The sequence below is a fragment of the Erythrolamprus reginae genome, chromosome 1 (assembly GCF_031021105.1).
Source record: "Erythrolamprus reginae isolate rEryReg1 chromosome 1, rEryReg1.hap1, whole genome shotgun sequence".
Taxonomy (NCBI): Eukaryota; Metazoa; Chordata; class Lepidosauria; order Squamata; family Dipsadidae; genus Erythrolamprus; species Erythrolamprus reginae.
Genome location: NC_091950.1, coordinates 229,832,610 through 229,854,221, shown reverse-complemented (window position 1 = coordinate 229,854,221; position 21,612 = coordinate 229,832,610). Strand labels below are relative to the sequence as shown.

At 42.5% G+C, this 21,612-nt stretch overlaps 1 protein-coding gene across 1 annotated transcript in view; it reads left to right on the top strand.

Moving 5' to 3' along the window:
- The first annotated feature begins 7,045 nt into the window (after positions 1-7,045).
- Positions 7,046-21,612, top strand: part of LOC139156626 (WD repeat-containing protein 73-like) — a 54,501-nt gene continuing 39,934 nt past the window's right edge. The window contains exons 1-3 of the mRNA XM_070732481.1: positions 7,046-7,099; positions 12,650-12,717; positions 20,013-20,101. Coding sequence (XP_070588582.1) covers positions 7,078-7,099; positions 12,650-12,717; positions 20,013-20,101 — 179 coding nt within the window. The 5' untranslated portion in view covers positions 7,046-7,077. The remainder of the gene's footprint in view (positions 7,100-12,649; positions 12,718-20,012; positions 20,102-21,612) is intronic.

Sequence of the window (21,612 nt, the reverse complement as noted above, 5' to 3'; positions counted from 1 at the left end):
CAACACCCATTCCCTCCCCCCCCCACGCATGCACACATACCCTAAGCTGAAGCCTGGGACGGTGAAAAAACAGCCAAATCAGCAAACTGGAAGTTGGGAAAAACAGGCTTCTGGTTTGCCCATTGTGCCATTTCTCACACTCTGGGGCTTCAGAAAGCTTCTATGAAGCCTCCGGTGTGCAAAAAACAGCACAACGGGCAAACCGGAAGTCCATTTTTATGACCTTTCTCTTTGCCCATTGGGAGGTTTTTCGCACTCTGGGTTTTCAGGGAAGCCTCTGGTGGGTGAAAGTGCCTTCCCCAAGGCCAGAAACCAGCTGTCTAGCACATGCATGTATGCTGGAGTTGACATAGGGCACGTGTGCCTTTGGTTCACCATCAGTGTCATAGACAGAGCCCTCTTGCATGTCTCTCCATTTGCAGACACCGGCAATTCCCATCCCACTCAGGGTCTGTGCACACCTGTTTTCAGCAGTTCATAATAAGAGAAACATTTCACAAAGTAAAAGTTTAGGTACAAATTCAGCTCAAGGATAGACTTAGAAATGAAACCTTTTCTTAACCTGCCTGAAGACTTGTTGTATTGAAAAAGATAATAAAATAACTTAGTAAATTTAGGAAAGACAACAAAGATAAAAACTGAAACCAAGTCTTGGTTAATATTTAAAAAGCTTTTACTTACTTGGCTTTGGCACACAAGCTTTGCTTCCTTTGCCCAGCTGAGAAGTAGCGTTGTCAACTTCTCCAAATTGCCTGCCCTTATTAAACTCCTTTTGTCTATTCTCTTTTTGAATTGTAGATTTTTGGAGAACAGGTTTTGTCCTCAATGTATCGGCTTTGGGTCGACTGGAAAACTTAGTAGCCATCTTAATCTAGATATAAAATAAAGGCAAGAAATCTTTTACATTACACATCTTCCGCTGAGCCATCTGAGAATTTTACTGATAAGGAACTTGTGTCTGTACATATTGGTAAATTCATGCAGATAACAAAAACCAGTATGTGCCACTTCCATACCCCAAGCAATATAATCCTTTTCCAGAATGGGTTTGATTTAAATCAAGTTGATTTAAATCATCAGTAAAAATCAACTGGATTTAAGTCATAATTTTTAAAGAGCAACTGTCATCTCTTTCCTGCAGCGCCTCCTCCTTGACTTCCATTCAGTTTAATGGGACGGCTGCTGATGTGGCAGTGACACAACAAAGTAAGGGACGTAGTAGGCAGCAGGTGAATGGATGCCCTCTAACAGGTACTGCCTGTTCGATCTGAAATGACAGGTGTTCTTTAATATTATATTTATAAGCTGCTTAGAAGGTTTCACATTCATTTTTATTGTTTACCCTTTCTCTCACACTTAGAACCTGGTGGTACAAATACAATTATCTTCAAACTACATGGATTTGCAAAACAATGCAAATAAGGAATATTCATGGACATTGTTTTATGATTTATCTCATGGTTACTGTAAAATTGTGTGGATGCATCAATGCAGTTCATGATATCTCACCTTGCAGAGCTTAGATTCATTGAATGAGTTTATCAAAAATGTAAATATTATTATTATTATTATTATTATTATTATTATTATTATTATTATTATTATTATTTATTAGATTTGTATGCTGCCCCTCTCCATAGACTCGGGGCGGCTCACAACAATAACTAAGACAATGTAAGAACAAATCTAATAATTTAAAAAACACTAAAACCCCCATTATTAAAAGCAAGAAATGGTGGCAATGTAAGGAAGCAAAAAAAATTTGGATCCAAATTCGGACATGGATGGAAGAAATACTGGGCTATAAACTCGAGATAAAACTGGAAATGTATTTATTAGGCATAATCAGAGGCAAACATAGTAAAGAAAATTACTACTTAATAAATCACTTTCTTACTGCTGCAAGATTAGCATATGCACAAGTATGGAAACAAGAAAAGACTCCAAAAGAAGAAATGGTGATTAAAAAAATATTAGACTGCGCCAAATTTAGCAAATTAACATACGAGATACAAAACCAACAAAATAAGGACTATTACAAAGTGTGAGAAAAAATATACAACTGGATAGAAGTTAAGAAAAAGGTATAGCAAATAGAATTGTAAAAAATAAATCTTGTAAATATATAAATTGTAAATGTTCAATGTTGTATTATATGATGTCTTAAATGTTTGTATGTTAAATAAAATAAAAATAAATTTATTTTTTTAAAAAGCAATAAATGCAGGTTTAATTATCCTGTAAGAATAGCTTTTCATAGTCCACAACTCTTCTAATCACACTATGGGAAAGCATCAGGTTGAGGAAGGTAGCTCAGAATATTTGCCTAATCAGAATGAAATGTTAATGAGAAGTATACTAAATATAACAATTTAAAAAACTAATAGAAAAATTATTGGCTAATGAATTAATATTCTACACAGCCCTCCTACTTAGTGTAATAAATTAGGAATTCTTGCCATAAGTCTATTTGGAGTTACTTTTTTCATATTTTTAGATTATATTTTTACTTTAAACTCAAGAATATAGTACAGTCAAACCTCGTCTTACGAACCTAATTGGTTCCAGGGGGAGGTTCGTAAGACGAAAGGTTCGTAAGACGAAACATTGTTTCCCATAGGAAACAATGTAAAGTCAATCCGTGCAACCAAAAAAAAAAAAACCGCAAAAAAATTGGCAACATCCAGGAAGGCCAATGGAAATTCTCCCATCTGCAGCGTCATCGGTCTCCGGGCAGACTCTCCCTCGACTTGAAGTCACTTCAGCCTCCTGAACCCCGAACCCGGAAGTTCGGCAAAAGTTCGGCATTTGGAGGCTCCTGGGAAGCCGCCCGGATGTTTTAAAAGGTGACCGCCGGGCTGGGGGGCTTCCCAGCAACCTCCTGAAACCGAACTTTTGCTGAATTTCCGGGTTCAGGGTTCAGGAGGCTGAAGTTGCTTCATGGCTGAAGTCGAGGGAGAATCTGCCCGGAGACCGATGACGCTGCAGATGGGAGAATTTCCATGGGCCAATGGAAATTCTCCCATCTGCAGCGTCATCGGTCTCTGGGCAGACTCTCCCTCGACTTGAAGTCACTTCAGCCTCCTGAACCGTTCGTAACTCGAAAAAAGTTCGTAAGAAGAGGCAATTTTTTTCTGAACCCCAGGTTCGTATCACGAGTTGTTCGTAAGACGTGGGGTTCGTATCTTGAGGTACCACTGTATATCTAGTTTGCTAAATAACTATTGACAAATAGAGGTTCCCTTTAAATTTCCTAGTGCTACAACAATTTTGTTTAAAATCCAATACAAAAAAATTAATCTATAACACACACCCCAAAACCCCAATCTATGTTAGTAATTTAACATATAAACTCATATTGCTGTATGTTGAGGAACATACAGTCTCATGCTGTATAAGTAAGCTGATTTAATTTTTTTAAAAACCATCAATTTAAATAAAATAATCCAATTTGTTTTTTTATTTTTTTAAATCATCAATATTTATCCACTCTGCTTTTATCACAGGATAGTTGCTATATCTTTGATAATTATAGTTACTATTTTAGTTTATTTAGTAAATTCAGCCTTGAAAGATGGTGTTTAAGGGGTGACTTGATCGAAGTGTATAAAATCATGCATGGGATAGAAAAGGTGCATAGAGAAAAATTATTTGCTCTATCACACAATACTAGGACAAGGGGGCACTCCCTAAAGCTCATAGGTAAGAAAGTGAGGACAAATCAAGGGAAATATTTCTTCACCTAGAGGGTCATTGGTTTATGGAATTCACTTCCAGAAAAGGTCGTGACAGATTAGACAGATTCATGGATGCCAAGTGTATGGGTGGTTATTGAAACGGATGTCCATGTGCCGCCTCTATGTTGGTTGAGGCAGGCAAGATTCCCTTGAGTGCCATTTGTTGGGGGTCAAGGGAAAGGGAGGGTCTTGCCTTCTCTTTCTGCTCAAGATTCCCATGGACAATTGGTGGGCCACTGTGTGACACAGAATGCTGGACTCGATGGACTTTTGCCTGATTCAGCATGGCTCTTCTTATGTTCTTCTGATTGTTAATTTTAATCTGAGATGCGGTTCCACATCCAATAGTAAAGTGTTAAGGGAAGGCTTGTGATACTGTTCATAGTCAAAAATAATGTATTTACTTCCGAATCTCTACTTCGCGGAAATTCGACTTTCTCGGGTGGTCTCGTAACGTATCCCCCGCGAAAATCGAGGGAACACTATACTTTGGTGTCATACAGCCTACCTTGCAAAAGGTGTGCATATCATATGACTCTGTATGTGTGTATACTGTGTCATACAAAGAGGCTTCTACATGAGCTGAAATTTTGACAAATGCCAAGTTTCTATTTACATGGCTATCTCTTCATATATACTGTATCTATGAGCCCTTATATCTACAGAGGTTTGCATCACAAAATTTACCGCGGAGATAATGTATCCTTAAATCAGCTCCTTCTGGAGATTCGCACTGCCCCCACCTTCCTCGCCTTCCGTAAAAGCTTAAAGATCTATTTATGCCACCAGGCTTGGGGCCATTAAACCCTAGCCCCCTGGTCGACAAGTGTAGTATGCTTTGCTGTGTGAATGGTAATGAATGTTTTAAAATCTTATTAGAGTTTTTAGTATATTAATTAGATTTTTAGATATGTATATGATATATTGTTTTTGACATGTTGTCAGATGCCCCGAGTCCTTGAAGAGGGGCAGCATACAAATCAAATAAAATCAAATAAAAAAATTAATATGTTTATTTAAGTATGCATTATCTCCAAAATGTAATTCTTTACAGTTTAACTAACATCTAATGGTGCTTCAACTGACTTCTAACAAACTTACCTGGGGTTCAAATACTTCATCATCGCAGGACGAGCCTGGAAAATAAAATCTCATTTTCAGAGAAGTATTTTTGAAATGTATTATTAAATAATACATCGATATTAATTATATTATCTGGAAGCTCCCAATTGAAATAAATGATACATGCAGACAACACAATGAGCAGACTGATTTAGTACTGCTTTCACCTTATATATCTCTAATACATTATTATTTAAAATTTAAAAGGTTTCTATATTGATTGCAGTGAGGACATACTTATATAAAGGCATGCCCAAATTGCAGCCAGCAGCTTTTATCAGTAGCCTGAAGCAAAGTAACTTAGACATCTGTGACAAAACATGCAGACAGCTCTGAAAATTTGATTCCCAAATAATTCTTACATGATCTCAGATTATAAGATCAACCAAAGAATTTTTTGGGGGGATTTGGGCACTGTAGGCAGGAACCAAATCCTGCTGGAAAATTTAAGTCACCATCCCCATAAAGCTCGCATGTGGATGGAAGCATGGAGCGCTCCAAAATCTCCTGGTAGACAGCTCTGTTGACTCTGGACTTAATGAAGCACAGTGGACGAATACCAGCAGATGACATGGCTCCCCAAATCAACAGACTGTGGAAACTTTTACATCTCATTTGGCAACCAAGGACCCAAAGTTTTGAGGAAGAATGGAGGCACTGTCCTGGATATTAGTGTAACTCTTGCTCCATGGTGAAATGGCTGCAGCAAGGTGGCAACGGCAAGTAGGCCATGCCGAGTCCCTCATGGCAAGTTGCCATAGAACAGTGATAGCGAACTTTTTGTGGTTTGCGGTGCCAAAAGGGTGTGTGTGCATGCATTAGCACACATGCACGTGCCAACATCCATTCCCTCCCCCCCCCCACGCATGCACACATACCCTAAGCTGAAGCCTGGGACGGTGAAAAAACAGCCAAATCAGCAAACTGGAAGTTGGGAAAAACAGGCTTCTGGTTTGCCCATTGCGCCATTTCTCACACTCTGGGGCTTCAGAAAGCTTCTATGAAGCCTCCGGTGTGCAAAAAACAGCACAACGGGCAAACCGGAAGTCCATTTTTATGACCTTTCTCTTTGCCCATTGGGAGGTTTTTCGCACTCTGGGTTTTCAGGGAAGCCTCTGGTGGGTGAAAGTGCCTTCCCCAAGGCCAGAAACCAGCTGTCTAGCACATGCATGTATGCTGGAGTTGACATAGGGCACGTGTGCCTTTGGTTCACCATCACTGTCATAGACAGAGCCCTCTTGCATGTCTCTCCATTTGCAGACACCGGCAATTCCCATCCCACTCAGGGTCTGTGCACACCTGTTTTCAGCAGTTCATAATAAGAGAAACATTTCACAAAGTAAAAGTTTAGGTACAAATTCAGCTCAAGGATAGACTTAGAAATGAAACCTTTTCTTAACCTGCCTGAAGACTTGTTGTATTGAAAAAGATAATAAAATAACTTAGTAAATTTAGGAAAGACAACAAAGATAAAAACTGAAACCAAGTCTTGGTTAATATTTAAAAAGCTTTTACTTACTTGGCTTTGGCACACAAACTTTTCTTCCTTTGCCCAGCTGAGAAGTAGCGTTGTCTTTTGATGGTTGTATATTCACATCAACTTGTCCAAATTGCCTGCGCTTATTAAACTCCTTTTGTCTATTCTCTTTTTGAACTGTAGATTTTTGGAGAACAGGTTTTGTCCTCAATGTTTCGACTTTGTATTGACTGGAAAACGTAGTAGCCGGCTTAATCTAGATATAAAATAAAGGCAAGACATCTTTTACATTACACATCTTCCGCTGAGCCATCTGAGAATTTTACTGATAAGGAACTTGTGTCTGTACATATTGGTAAATTCATGCAGATAACAAAAACCAGAATGTGCCACTGCCATACCCCAAGCAATATAACCCTTTTCCAGAATGGGTTTGATTTAAATCAAGTTGATTTAAATCAGCAGTATAAATCAACTGGATTTAAGTCATAATTTTTAAAGAGCAACTGTCATCTCTATCCTGCAGCGCCTCCTCCTTGACTTCCATTCAGTTTAATGGGACGGCTGCTGATGTGGCAGTGACACAACAAAGTAAGGTACTGTCTGTTCGATCTGAAATGACAGGTGTTCTTTAATATTATATTTATAAGCTGCTTAGAAGGTTTCACATTCATTTTTATTGCTTACCCTTTCTCTCACACTTAGAACCTGGTGGTACAAATACAATTATCTTCAAACTACATGGATTTGCAAAACAATGCAAGTAAGGAATATTCATGGACATTGTTTTATGATTTATCTCATGGTTACTGTAAAATTGTGTGGATGCATCAATGCAGTTCATGATATCTCACCTTGCAGAGCTTAGATTCATTGAATGAGTTTATCAAAAATGTAAATATTATTATTATTATTATTATTATTATTATTATTATTATTATTATTACCGTATATACTCGAGTATAAGCCGACCCGAGTATAAGCCGAGGCACCAGTTTTGCCACAAAAAAACTGGGAAAACTTATTGACCCGAGTATAAGCCGAGGTTAGAAAATGCAGTGGCTACTGGTAACTTATAAAGATGGAAACGTCTGTAATATGGTAAATGATTTAGCTTTACTAGATAAATGGTCTAAGCAATGGAAACTGCAGTTTAATGTTTCCAAATGTAAAATAATGCACTTGGGGAAAAGGAATCCTCAATCTGAATATTGTATTGGCAGTTCAGTGTTGGCAAATACTTCAAAAGAAAAGGATTTAGGGGTAGTGATTTCTGACAGTCTCAAAATGGGTGAACAGTGCAGTCAGGCGGTAGGGAAAGCAAGTAGGATGCTTGGCTGCATAGCTAGAGGTATAACAAGCAGGAAGAGGGAGATTATGATCCCACTATATAGAATGCTGGTGAGACCACATTTGGAATACTGTGTTCAGTTCTGGAGACCTCACCTACAAAAAGATATTGACAAAATTGAACGGGTCCAAAGACGGGCTACAAGAATGGTGGAAGGTCTTAAGCATAAAATGTATCAGGAAAGACTTAATGAACTCAATCTGTATAGTCTGGAGGACAGAAGGAAAAGGGGGGACATGATCGAAACATTTAAATATATTAAAGGGTTAAATAAGGTCCAGGAGGGAAGTGTTTTTAATAGGAAAGTGAACACAAGAACAAGGGGACACAATCTGAAGTTAGTTGGGGGAAAGATCAAAAGCAACATGAGAAAATATTATTTTACTGAAAGAGTAGTAGATCCTTGGAACAAACTTCCAGCAGATGTGGTAGATAAATCCACAGTAACTGAATTTAAACATGCCTGGGATAAACATATATCCATCCTAAGATAAAATACAGAAAATAGTATAAGGGCAGACTAGATGGACCATGAGGTCTTTTTCTGCCGTCAGACTTCTATGTTTCTATGAAACCAATAAAATTACATTAATTGAAACATCAGAAGATCACATGTTTTAGAATATTTATTTTAAAGAAAACCAGTAAACTAGCTCTGTAAATTTAAAACAGGATTCCGTCTCATCATCTCATCATTAATTGGATTTACATTATTGTTCTGTTTTTATATATGCTGTGAGCCACCCTGAGTCCTTGGAGAGGGGCGGCATACAGATCCAGTTAATTAATTAATTAATTAATTAATTAATTAATAAAATAAATAAATAAATCTGTATATCCAAACAGAGCTTCAGCATTAGGTGCTGTGAGGTTATCAGCATAGAAAACCAGATAGGTAGGTAGGTAGGTAGGTAGATGATAGATAGATAGATAGATAGATAGATAGATAGGTAGATAGAAAGATAGACAGAAAGATAGACAGACAGACAGACAGACTAGTGAGACAAGCAAAACTTGCAAAACACAGACAGCTCTTGTGGTTTTGTATCCTAAATATGCAGGTCCTATTAAGAATCAAACTCATTTTTAAAATATGTAAAATGCTTCCCCTCATACTTGTTAATTGAAAGTTGCTCTCAAACCCACTTTATAAAAGGCAACTTTTAAAGATCCACAAACACACTTTAGGAATTCCTGTCTAGCTCTTGCCTTATTAGTTCCTATCCAAGCAAGGACAGCAACTACCACAAAATACCATTTTTTAAACAGTTTAAATCAGAGGTCCCCAACCTTTTTTGCACCAGGGACCGGCATTAAGCTAGACCAGTTTTCCATGGCCCGGTGGGGGGGGGGGGGGCGCGCTTTGGTCATATGGGGGTGGGGTTCATTTCCTTCATTTCCTCTTTCTCTCATTCCCTCTTTCTATCCTTTCTATCTCTCACTCTTTCCTTCTCTCCCTCCCTTTCTCTCTCTTTCCTTTCTCTCATTCCCTCTTTCTATCCTTTCTATCTCTCACTCTTTCCTTCTCTCCCTCCCTTTCTCTCTCTTTCCTTTCTCTCATTCCCTCTTTCTATCCTTTCTATCTCTCACTCTTTCCTTCTCTCTCTCCCTTTCTCTCTCTTTCCTTTCTCTCATTCCCTCTTTCTATCCTTTCTATCTCTCACTCTTTCCTTCTCTCCCTCCCTTCCTCTCTCTTTCCTTTCTCTCATTCCCTCTTTCTATCCTTTCTATCTCTCACTCTTTCCTTCTCTCCCTCCCTTTCTCTATCCTTTCTATCTCTCACTCTTTCCTTCTCTCTCTCCCTTTCTCTCTCTTTCCTTTCTCTCATTCCCTCTTACTCTCTATCCTTTCTATCTCTCACTCCTTTCTCTCCCTCCCTTTCTCTCTCTTTCCTTTCTCTCATTCACTCTTTGTCTCCTGGGGCTGCCTGCGCCTGCCCTGCACCCCCCACCGCGGAGGGAAAGCATTTGGTATCGGCACCGCCAACCCCCCCTCCACGAGCAGCAAAAGCCTAAGCGGCGGGGTGCGCCCTTTGCATTTCGGCATTGGCGCTCTCCCCTCCACGAGCAGCAAAAGCCTCAGCGATGGAGCAGAAAGGCAACGACGCGATCAGTCGCTGAGGCTTTTGCTGCTCCTGGAGGAGAGAGCGCCAATGCCGAAATGCAAAGGGCGCACCCCGCCGCTTAGGCTTTTGCTGCTCCTGGAGGGGGGGAGGATTTAATCCTCCCCGCCCCCCCCGGCAGCCAAACCTCGCTGAGGCTTTGGAGTTCGGGCGATCCGACGGATTTCCCGCTCCCACCAACGCTCTGCAGCCGCGCCAGAGCCACCGCCACGATAAAGCTTTCCAAGACCCATCAACGTCCCGCTGGAAGCTGCCCTCCCGCCAGCCGCGCCGCCCCGGAGCCCCGAAGGCTCGCAGCAGAGGGAGGCAAAGCGGCGCGCGGCAGCCACAACAAGCCCGCACTTGTTGCGCGATGGGAGCGCGAGGACGACCGCAGGCGCGACCCGGGCAGCCTTTCGACCGACTCGCTTTCGCCGCGCCCGGGAAGCGGCCGCTACGGGGCAAAAGGTGCGTGGGCCGGAGGGAGCGCCTTCTTCCGAGGGGCCACTCGCGCAGGCCCCGCACCTCCCGTCCAGCCATGCTCGAAGGAGGCGGCTGGTGAAGCATGGGGCGGGCCGAGCAGAGCCGCGGCGTCAGTGGCGGCCGAGCGCCCCGCCCCGTCATGGAAGGAGCCGGGAGGGAGCGGTATTTAACCCGGGGCCGGCCGGGTGCGACGGCAGAGACGGCTGACCAACCCCCACGAGAGGCTCGAATAGCGGCGGCGTCTCCTGGGGCTGCCTGCGCCTGCCCTGCACCCCCCACCGCGGAGGGAAAGCATTGCCGAAATGCAAAGGGCGCACCCCGCCGCTTAGGCTTTTGCTGCTCCTGGAGGGGGGGAGGATTTAATCCTCCCCGCCCCCCCCCGGCAGCCAAAGCTAGCTGTCAGCGGCGCCGCGGACCGGCTGAAAAACCCCAACGGCCCTGTCCTGGTCCGCGGACCGGCGGTTGGGGACCTCTGGTTTAAATCCTTTCAAAGGAGGGGGAGGAGAATCTGACAGCAGGGGGCCTTTTTAATCCAACTAAGGGCAATGCAGAGAGAGCAAGGAATAGTTACTGTAAACCTGTTGACAAATACACCTAGGGAGTTAAAAAAAAAAGCCTCCGGGTTTCAGCAAGAGGTAGCTGGCTTTTTTCATGGTGGGGGGGAGAGGGGGCATGCACACACACACACACACACACACACGACCTCACCGGCTTTCCATTGCTTTTTCCCCCTCTCGGTTGGAGGACATGGCTGGCTCCTTTGCTTGAGCCAGGGAGAGAAGGCACCAGCCCCACCCCTCCCACAGCTCCTACGTCGTGCGAGAGGGGACAAAAGCTGGTGCCTCCTTGCTCTGGCTCAAGCAATGGCGCCCTCTTGTGGTGACTTTGTCAATGACCCGAGTATAAGCTGAGGTTGTGTTTTTCAGCCCATTTTTGGGCTGAAAAACTCGGCTTATACTCGAGTATATACTGGTAATTAAATTTAAAATTACAATCTAAAAATCCAATATTTAAAAACCATCATACCAGTTCAATCATACAACATATTCTCATTTCGTTGGCCATGGGGCTAACACCTAATTGCCCCTGATTGGATTCAGGATGTTATATATTGTTATTTTATATGTTGTTAGCCGCCTCGAGTTTGAGAACTACTGCTCTAAATCCTTCCCTGAGTGGATAATTCTAGTTGCAATTAAAAAAAAATACTTCTATACTTCAATCCAACTTAATAAACAAATATCATCTACTAAATATACTGCTCAAAAAAATAAAATAAAGGGAACACTCAAATAACACATCCTAGATCTGAATGAATGAAATATTCTCATTGAATACTTATTCTGTATAAACTTGAATGTGCACAACAGCATGTGAAATTGTCAATCAGTGTTGCTTTCTAAGTGGACAGTTTGATTTTACAGAAGTTTCATTTACTTGGAGTTATATTCTGTTGTTTAAGTGTTCCCTTTATCTTTTTGAGCAATGTATAATCATTAATACTTCTCAATTTCATATCCATTACTCTTGGTATATACAGTGAGGCTGGTGTATTAAGTTCTCCCACTTAAAAAGATGAGAGAGGCCTGTAAGCCTCCTATTTTGGTTTTTGGAGGACAGAAGGGAAAGGGGTAGGGGGGAGACATTTAAATATGTTAAATGGTTAAATAAGGTTCAGGAGGGAAGTGTTTTAGTAGGAAAGTGAACACAAGAACAAGGGGACATAATCTGAAGTTAGTTGGGGGAAAGATCAGAAGCAACGTGAGAAAATATTATTTTACTGAAAGAGTAGTAGAGGCTTGGAAGAAACTTCCAGCAGACATGGTTGGTAAATCCACAGTAACTGAATTTTATTATTATTATTATTATTATTATTATTATTGTTGTTGTTGTTGTTGTTGTTGTTGTTGTTGTTGTTGTTGTTATTTATTAGATTTGTATGCTGCCCCTCTCCGAAGACTCATGCCTGGGATAAACACATCCTAAGATAAAATACAGGAAATAGTATAAGGGCAGACGAGATGGACCAGGAGGTCTTTTTCTGCTGTCAATCTTCTATGTGATACAGAATTGATTCAAGACATTTTCCTTTTCCGTTCTTGAAAATGCCTTCCCTCTCCCCAAAAGCTGGGGGTGGTGCAGTGGTTAGAGTGTAGCACTGCAGGCTACTTCAGCTAACTGCTAGCTGTAGTTCATCAGTTCAAATCTCACCACCGACTCAAAGTTGACTTAGCCTTCCATCCTTCCGAAATGGGTAAAGCGAGGACCCAGATTGTTTGGGGGCAATATGCTGATTTTGGAAACTGCTTACAGAGGGCTTTAAAAGCACTATGAAGCGGTATATCAGTCTAAATGCTAACGCTATTCATCTTGCTTAGATACAATGACCTGCATCTCTTTGAACTTCCTGGGCCCACCAGAGTCATCAAATGGACAGGAGACCAACGTGAGTGACCGTTCATTGCTTTTCAATGAGTTGGGGGCAGCTGCAGTAGGGAGGGTCTCCCGAGGAGGGGTTCCCCCCACAAAATTGGATCCAGCATGACTTCTGCTAAGCAAGGCATTGGTAAGTGAGTCACGCCTGATTTTATGATATTCAGTGTTCCCTCGCTTTTCGCGGGGAATGCGTTCCGAGACCGCCCGCGAAAGTCGAATTTCCGCTAAGTAGAGATGCGGAAGTAAATACACTATTTTTGGCTATGAACAGTATCACAAACCTTCCCTTAACACTTTAAACCCCTAAATTGCAATTTCCCATTCCCTTAGCAACCATTTAGATTATTACTCACCATGCTTATTTCCCTTTTTCTGTGGCATGGTGACTTCGTATGATTGCTCGATGGGTGGTTGTAAGTTGAGTTGTAAGTCTGGCGGTTTGCCTGTTTGCAACGCTGAGACTCATTGTGATTTGCTCCCTCGGCATTTGTGTGGCTGGATACGAGAAAGGGAGCAGGAACGAAATTCTGCAGCTGCTTCTGCCTCCGAGGCTGATCGCGAAACAGAATAAGGTAGAGCTTACCCTGGGCAGGGTGGTATGCAACTTGGTGGCTCTCTGGGGCAAAAGTGCCCTGTGGAACTCCCCTCCACTAGATGTAGGGACTGCTGTTAACTAAGCTGTTCACCTGGATGGCTTTCTCGAGAAATTGGATAAATTCACCCAGGATAGAGAACCCAATATCGGGATTTGCATTACAAGGCGGTTCCCAACTTACAACCGCAATGGAACCCCAAATTTCTGTGCTCGGCAAGGTATTTGTTAAGTGAGTCTTGCCCCTTTTTGTGATGTTTCTTGCCACTGTTGTTAAGTGAATCACTGCCATTAGTAACAAGATTGTTAAGTGAATCTGGCTTCCCCCTTGATTTTGGTTGTCCAAAGGTTGCAACAGGGGATCACATTTTTGTACAGTGGTACCTCGTGATACGAACCCCCCGTGATACGAACATTTCAAGATACGAAATTTTTTGCCTCTTCTTACGAACTTTTTTTGACTTACGAACCCACCGCAGATCACAAAATGGCGCTCTGCTGGGCGCCGCCACCCGGCTGTCACCTTTTGAAACAGCCAGGGGTTTCTCAGCATTCTCCCAAACCGGAACCCAAACTGAAACAGCTGGGCACTTCTCAGCGGCCTCCGAGAACCCCCCCCCCCCCCCGGCTGTTTCAGAAGGTGACAGGCGGGGGGCGGCGCTTCTCGGCGGCCTCCCAAATCCGAACCCGAAAAGTTCGGCAAAAGTTCGGGTTCGGGTGAACGCCGAGAAGCCCCCCGGCTGTTTTAAAAGGTGACAGCCGGGCGGTGGCGCCTAGCGGAGCGCCATTTTGCAATTCCCCCCCCCCTGCACGCATTAATCGCTTTTACATTTTTTCCTATGGGAAACATTGTTTTGTGTTACGAACTTTTCCCCTTACGAACCTCCTTCCAGAACCAATTAGGTTCGTAAGACGAGGTATTACTGTATTTAGTTTTGCATTTTGTATTTCAGATATACAGTGGTACCTCTACTTAAGAATTTAATTCGTTCCGTGACTAGTTTCTTAAGTAGAAAAGTTTGTAAATAGAAGCAATTTTTCTCATAGGAATCAATGTAAAATAATAATAATAATAATAATAATAATAATAATAATAATAATAATAATAATAGATTTGTATGCTGTCCCTCTCCGAGGACTCAAATAATGTGTGCAAACCCATTAGGAAAGAAATAAAAGCTCGGAATTTGGGTTAGAGGAGGAGGAGGAAGAAGAGGAGGACAGTCGCTGCCCAGAGCGAAGGGAGCATTTCTTTTTTCTGGGCGCTGGCAGAGGTTTATTCCCTCTCCAAGTGCCCAGAGAAAGGAAAATACTTTGTTCGCTCTGGACTGCCAAAGCCTCCTTAAGCACCATTGAAATATATAGAACCTCTAGTAATTACAGGATACGTTGATATTGGATTAAGTAATCTAATGTAGAAGTGAAAGTTTGAACTAAGATTGGCATAATAGAGAGTTTGATATTCTTTATACTGATGTAATGTAATTTTTTTTAGTGTAAGGTGGGAAAAAGATTGTTTTTTTCTTTTTTTGAGGTTTTCTCATTTGATAATATTATATACGTTCTATAGAATGCTTTTTTTAAGGGAAGAAAGATAAGCCCCCATTGAATGATTAATAGAAAAAAGAAAATTTTTATATATGTTTTATTTTAAGCATGGTTTTAGTGTTTGTACTTATGTACTGTTTTTTATTCTATGTTGGAGAAAAATAAAATTTGTATTTGGGGAAAAAAACATGACCTTGTTGACACATAGCAACGGACATAAGTATCAACCAGTTGCCAAGCATTTGAATTTTTATCACATGATCATGGAGCGGCTTATAAAGATTGTAAGTGTGAAAAAAATAGTTGTAAGTCACTTCCCCCCCCCCACTGCCATTGTAGGTTTGAACGGTCACTAAAGAAATTGTTGTAAGTCGAGGACTACTTTTATACAGGGGCTATCAGTGTGCTGCGTGCGCAGCTTTCATTTTCCTGCAGGCGCGTCCCAGTGTGTTTTTGCAGAAGGGAAATGCAAATTTCCCCTTTATTTTATTATATTTTGTTTTGTTTTTCGTTTGTTTTTTAAAAAGAGTTATAGCCAATGTTATCTTGCTGTTCTGGTCTGTTTTATTTTCTTTCAATATGACAAGTGGATTTCTTGGTCTGTTGTTTGTTTGTTTTTTAATGCTTTATTTATTTATTTATTTATTTATTTTGTTTTATTAGATTTGTATGCCGCCCCTCTCCGAAGACTCGGGGCAGCTCACAACAGTAATAAAAACAATATACAGTAATACCTCATGATACGAACTTAATTGGTGCAAGGAGGAGGTTCGTAAGGTGAAAAGTTCGTAAGACGAAACAATGTTTCCCATAGGAATCAATGGAAAAGCGATTAATGTGTGCAAGCCCAAAATTCACCCCTTTTGCCTCATTGTTGCCGGCATTCAGATCCTTGTTGGGGGGGGGGGAAGGGGGGAGACAGCAGAGGCTGCCTGGAGGGAGCCTCGTGGGTGCATTGACAGGTGAGGCTTGTCAACCGGCGGCGCTCCCACCCTCCTTGGAAGTTTTCTGTGATGAAGCGCTGGGGGAGGTGTCAATTCTCCAGGTCCGGATGCCCCCCCAAGCTTCGTACAAAGCCAAGCTTTCCAGCCAGCAGAAGCTGCTGTGGTGGCGAGGGGGGTGTCAGGAGTTTCTCCCCACGGTGTCCTTGCTCTCCCGATCGGTGGGGAAAAGCTCGGGGAGAAGCTCCTGATGCTGCGCCCCCCTCACCTCCACAGCAGCCGGCTGGGAGGTGAAGAGCTGGGGTGGGGGGTGTCCTGATATCCCCCCCAGCGCTTTACCTCCCCTCCCAGTCAAAAAGGCAAAGCCGGGCAGCTCCCCGCCGCCGAAGGAGGCTTAACCCCGCCTCTCTGTCCCACCCATCGCCCATATCCGGCAAAACTGCCTCCCGAGCAGTAGCTGCTGCGGCGAAGACATTTGGGGTTTTGGCTGGGGGGGGAGGCAAGAGATCCGGCCACCCCACCCCAGCGCTTCACCTTCCCCCCCAGCCAAAAACACAAAGATCCCCACTGCAGCAGCCGCTGCAGGAGACTTAGCCTCCCGATCCTCCCCGCCCCTCACCCGTGGCCTCCTGAGCGCTTTTGCCTGATGGGAGGCGAAGCGGTGGGGTGGGGGGTATCAGGACACCCCCAACACCCTGAAAGAATAAAAGGCAGCCACCCCTTATTCAAAACGTTCCAGGATCCCCTGCCTTTTATTCTTTCAGCCACCCCTTATTCAAAACGTTCCTGGATCCCTTGCCTTTTATTCTTTCAGCCACCCCTTATTCAAAACGTTCCTGGATCCCTTGCATTTTATTCTTTCAGCCACCCCTTATTCAAAACGTTCCTGGATCCCTTGCATTTTATTCTTTCAGCCACCCCTTATTCAAAACGTTCCAGGATCCCTTGCATTTTATTCTTTCAGCCACCCCTTATTCAAAACGTTCCAGGATCCCCTGCCTTTTATTCTTTCAGCCACCCCTTATTCAAAACGTTCCTGGATCCCTTGCCTTTTATTCTTTCAGCCACCCCTTATTCAAAACGTTCCTGGATCCCTTGCATTTTATTCTTTCAGCCACCCCTTATTCAAAACATTCCAGGATCCCTTGCATTTTATTCTTTCAGCCACCCCTTATTCAAAACGTTCCTGGATCCCTTGCCTTTTATTCTTTCAGCCACCCCTTATTCAAAACGTTCCAGGATCCCTTGCCTTTTATTCTTTCAGCCACCCCTTATTCAAAACGTTCCAGGATCCCTTGCCTTTTATTCTTTCAGCCACCCCTTATTCAAAACGTTCCAGGATCCCTTGCATTTTATTCTTTCAGCCACCCCTTATTCAAAACGTTCCTGGATCCCTTGCCTTTTATTCTTTCAGCCACCCCTTATTCAAAACGTTCCTGGATCCCTTGCCTTTTATTCTTTCAGCCACCCCTTATTCAAAACGTTCCAGGATCCCTTGCCTTTTATTCTTTCAGCCACCCCTTATTCAAAACGTTCCAGGATCCCTTGCCTTTTATTCTTTCAGCCACCCCTTATTCAAAACGTTCCAGGATCCCTTGCATTTTATTCTTTCAGCCACCCTTATTCAAAACGTTCCAGGATCCCTTGCCTTTTATTCTTTCAGCCACCCCTTATTCAAAACGTTCCTGGATCCCTTGCCTTTTATTCTTTCAGCCACCCCTTATTCAAAACGTTCCAGGATCCCTTGCCTTTTATTCTTTCAGCCACCCCTTATTCAAAACGTTCCAGGATCCCTTGCCTTTTATTCTTTCAGCCACCCCTTATTCAAAACGTTCCAGGATCCCTTGCCTTTTATTCTTTCAGCCACCCCTTATTCAAAACGTTCCAGGATCCCTTGCCTTTTATTCTTTCAGCCACCCCTTATTCAAAACGTTCCTGGATCCCTTGCCTTTTATTCTTTCAGCCACCCCTTATTCAAAACGTTCCAGGATCCCTTGCATTTTATTCTTTCAGCCACCCCTTATTCAAAACGTTCCAGGATCCCTTGCCTTTTATTCTTTCAGCCACCCCTTATTCAAAACGTTCCTGGATCCCTTGCCTTTTATTCTTTCAGCCACCCCTTATTCAAAACGTTCCTGGATCCCTTGCCTTTTATTCTTTCAGCCACCCCTTATTCAAAACGTTCCAGGATCCCTTGCCTTTTATTCTTTCAGCCACCCCTTATTCAAAACGTTCCAGGATCCCTTGCATTTTATTCTTTCAGCCACCCTTATTCAAAACGTTCCAGGATCCCTTGCCTTTTATTCTTTCAGCCACCCTTATTCAAATGTGCCCGGAGCTTTGACGCTTTGACGTTTTGACGTTCCTGGAGTTTTGAGGCTTTGGCCTCCAGGAAGGACGTCTTCATGACGTCAAAGCTCCGCCCATGGAATTCCCTATTGGGATTCCCCTCCTCTGTTTGAGCCTCCAGACCGGCCTAAAACGCTGCCGCCGATCGCAAAAACGGGCTGTGCCGCCGCCCGGCTGTTTCAGAAGGTTACAGCCAGGTGGCGCTGCAGCCCAGCGGAGCGCCTTTTTTGCGATGGGGGCAGGTTCGTAAGGCGAAAAACGTTCGTAAGAAGAGGCAAAAATTTCCGAACCCTGGGTTCGTATCTCGAAAAGTTCGTATCACGAGGGGTTCGTATCATGAGGTACCACTGTAGTAGTAGAACAAATCTAATATTAAAAAACATATAAAACCCTATCATTATTAAAAAAACCAAACAGCACATTCGTACCAAACATAAAACAAAGTATAAAAAAGCCTGGGGGAAAGGTGTCGCAACTCCCCCATGCCTGGCAGTATAAGTGAGTCTTGAGTAGTTTATGAAAGACAGGGAGGGTGGGAGTGGTTCTAATCTCCGGGGGGAGTTGGTTCCAGAGGGCCGGGGCCGCCACAAAGAAGGCTCTTCCCCCGGGGCCCACCAAACGACATTGTTTAGTCGACGAGACTCGGAGAAGGCCAACTCTGTGGGACCTTATCAGTCGCTGGGATTCGTGCGGTAGAAGGCGGTTCCGGAGGTACTCTGGTCCAATGCCATGTAGGGCTTTAAAGGTCATGACCAACACTTTGAATTGTGACCTGAAACTGATCGGCAGCCAATGCAAGCCATGGAGTGTTGAAGAAACGTGGGCGAATCTTGGAAGCCCCACAATGGCTCTCACGGCTGCGTTCTGCATGATCTGAAGTTTCCGAACACTTTTCAAAGGTAGCCCCATGTACAGAGGGTTGCAATAATCGAACCTCGAGGTGATGAGGGCATGAGCGACTGTAAGCAATGACTCCCTGTCCAAATAGGGCTGCAACTGGTGCACCAGGCGAACCTGGGCAAACGCTCTCTTCGCCACAGCCGAAAGAGGATGTTCCAATGTCAGCTGTGAATCGAGGAGGATGCCCAAGTTGCGAACCCTCTCTGAGGGGGTCAGTTGTTCCCCCCCAGGGTAATGGACAGACAGATGGAATTGTCTTTGGGAGGCAAGACCCACAGCCACTCTGTCTTGTCTGGGTTGAGTTTGAGTTTGTTGACACCCATCCAGGCCCCAACAGCCTCCAGGCACCGGCACATCACTTCCACTGCTTCGTTGACTGGACATGGGGTGGAGATGTATAACTGGGTATTGTTTTTAATACATTAAAAAGATATATATTTAAAGATTGTTTCCTGTTTTATATACATTTGTAATTAGTCTTTACTTCAGTGATAAAAAAAAGAGGAAAACTTACGTCAATCTAAAAGAGATATTAGAATAGCTAAAGTTGTAAATATATTCATATATTCGCAATGAACCAATTTAAAAAACGTTTTTCATAAGTACAAGTAACAATATTTTTAATATTTTCTAATTGCATTCTCTTTATCATAAATTTCAATACATCTGTAATCTGGTATTAGATATCATTCTATCTTATTTCTTTTTTGGAACCATTTGTGCCATTTTCCCCATAGTTTATTATTTTCGTTGTCTTTTGTTCCCTTAATATGCTTTGTCATCTCGTCCATTTCTGCACATCTTTCGATAATTCGACCTACTGAAGAGATATTTTGATTTTTCCAGTTCTGGGCATAAATTATTCTATTTGTGGTAATTATGTGCGTCACTAGATATAAGGTTTGTCTGGGATAATTTTATACTCTGGTTTCTCTTCAGATCGTATAAATCTTTCGCCTTTCTTGGTTTTTGTAGGGCTTATGTCCAGAGAGAGATTTCAAGGTTCAAATGGGTAGAATCTGTGATCGGCCCATCTACAGTCTCAAACATGTCCCAGGAACCAGGTAGGAGGTTAAGAGCCTTGTTTGGGATCCTATCTGTGTGACTTTAATGTAAATGTTGGTTTCAATTGTAGTTGAAGAAACATAGAAACATAGAAGACTGACGGCAGAGAAAGACCTCATGGTCCATCTAGTCTGCCCTTATACTATTTCCTGTATTTTATCTTACAGTGGATATATGTTTATCCCAGGCATGTTTAAATTCAGTTACTGTGGATTTACCAACCATGTCTGCTGGAAGTTTGTTCCAAGCATCTACTACTATTTCAGTGAAATAATATTTTCTCACGTTGCTTTTGATCTTTCCTCCAACTAACTTCAGATTATGTCCCCTTGTTCTTGTGTTCACTTTCCTATTAAAAACACTTCCCTCCTGAACCTTATTTAACCCTTTAACATATTTAAATGTTTCGATCATGTCCCCTCTTTTCCTTCTGTCCTCCAGACTATACAGATTGAGTTCATTAAGTCTTTCCTGATAGGTTTTATGCTTAAGACCTTCCACCATTTTTGTAGCCCGTCTTTGGACCCGTTCAATTTTGTCAATATCTTTTTGTAGGTGAGGTCTCCAGAACTGAACACAGTATTCCAAATGTGGTCTCACCAGCGCTCTATATAAGGGGATCACAATCTCCCTCTTCCTGCTTGTTATACCTCTAGCTATGCAGCCAAGCATCCTACTTGCTTTTCCTACTGCCCGACCACACTGCTCACCCATTTTGAGACTGTCAGAATTCACTACCCCTAAATCCTTCTCTTCTGGAGTTTTTGCTAACACAGAACTGCCAATATAATACTCAGATTGAGGATTCCTTTTCCCCAAGTGCATTATTTTACATTTGGAAACATTAAACTGTAAGTTGAGGACTATATGTGCTGATCAAGTCCTCGGCTGTTATTAATCTCAAGCAAGAGAGTTGCAAAGGTTACATTGCCCTGGAAGTTAGGATAAAGCATACAGAGAACGAAGGACTTCAAGGTTGCCTCATTAACCGCACATTCCTTCTATGTGTCTTATCTGTTTTTCTCATACTCATCCTGGTTCAAGGATACTGAACATGAATCTCAGGAGCCCTCAGTGAATTCAACAGACTCCACGTCAAGTCTTTCTGGAGCCTTTTCAGAAGGTCACCAAATTCTCATATTTCATGGGACAGAATTATAAAACAAAATATACTGCTCAAAAAAATAAAGGGAACACTCAAAGAACTCATCCTAGATCTGAATGAATGAAATATTCTCATTGAATACTTCGTTCTGTACAAAGTTGAGTGTGATGAAAACATGTGAAATTGATTGTGAATCAATGTTGCTTCCCAAATGGACAGATTGATTTCACATAAGTTTGATTTACTTGGAGTTATATTGTATTGTTTAAGTGTTCCCTTTATTTTTTTGAGCAGTGTATTTGGCTTTCCTGTCATTTTCTGAACATAAAGATCTGGATTAACCTGAAATTGTTGCCATGTTTTTGATTAATAGTGACTTTCTACCGCAGTGGTTTTCTCAACCTT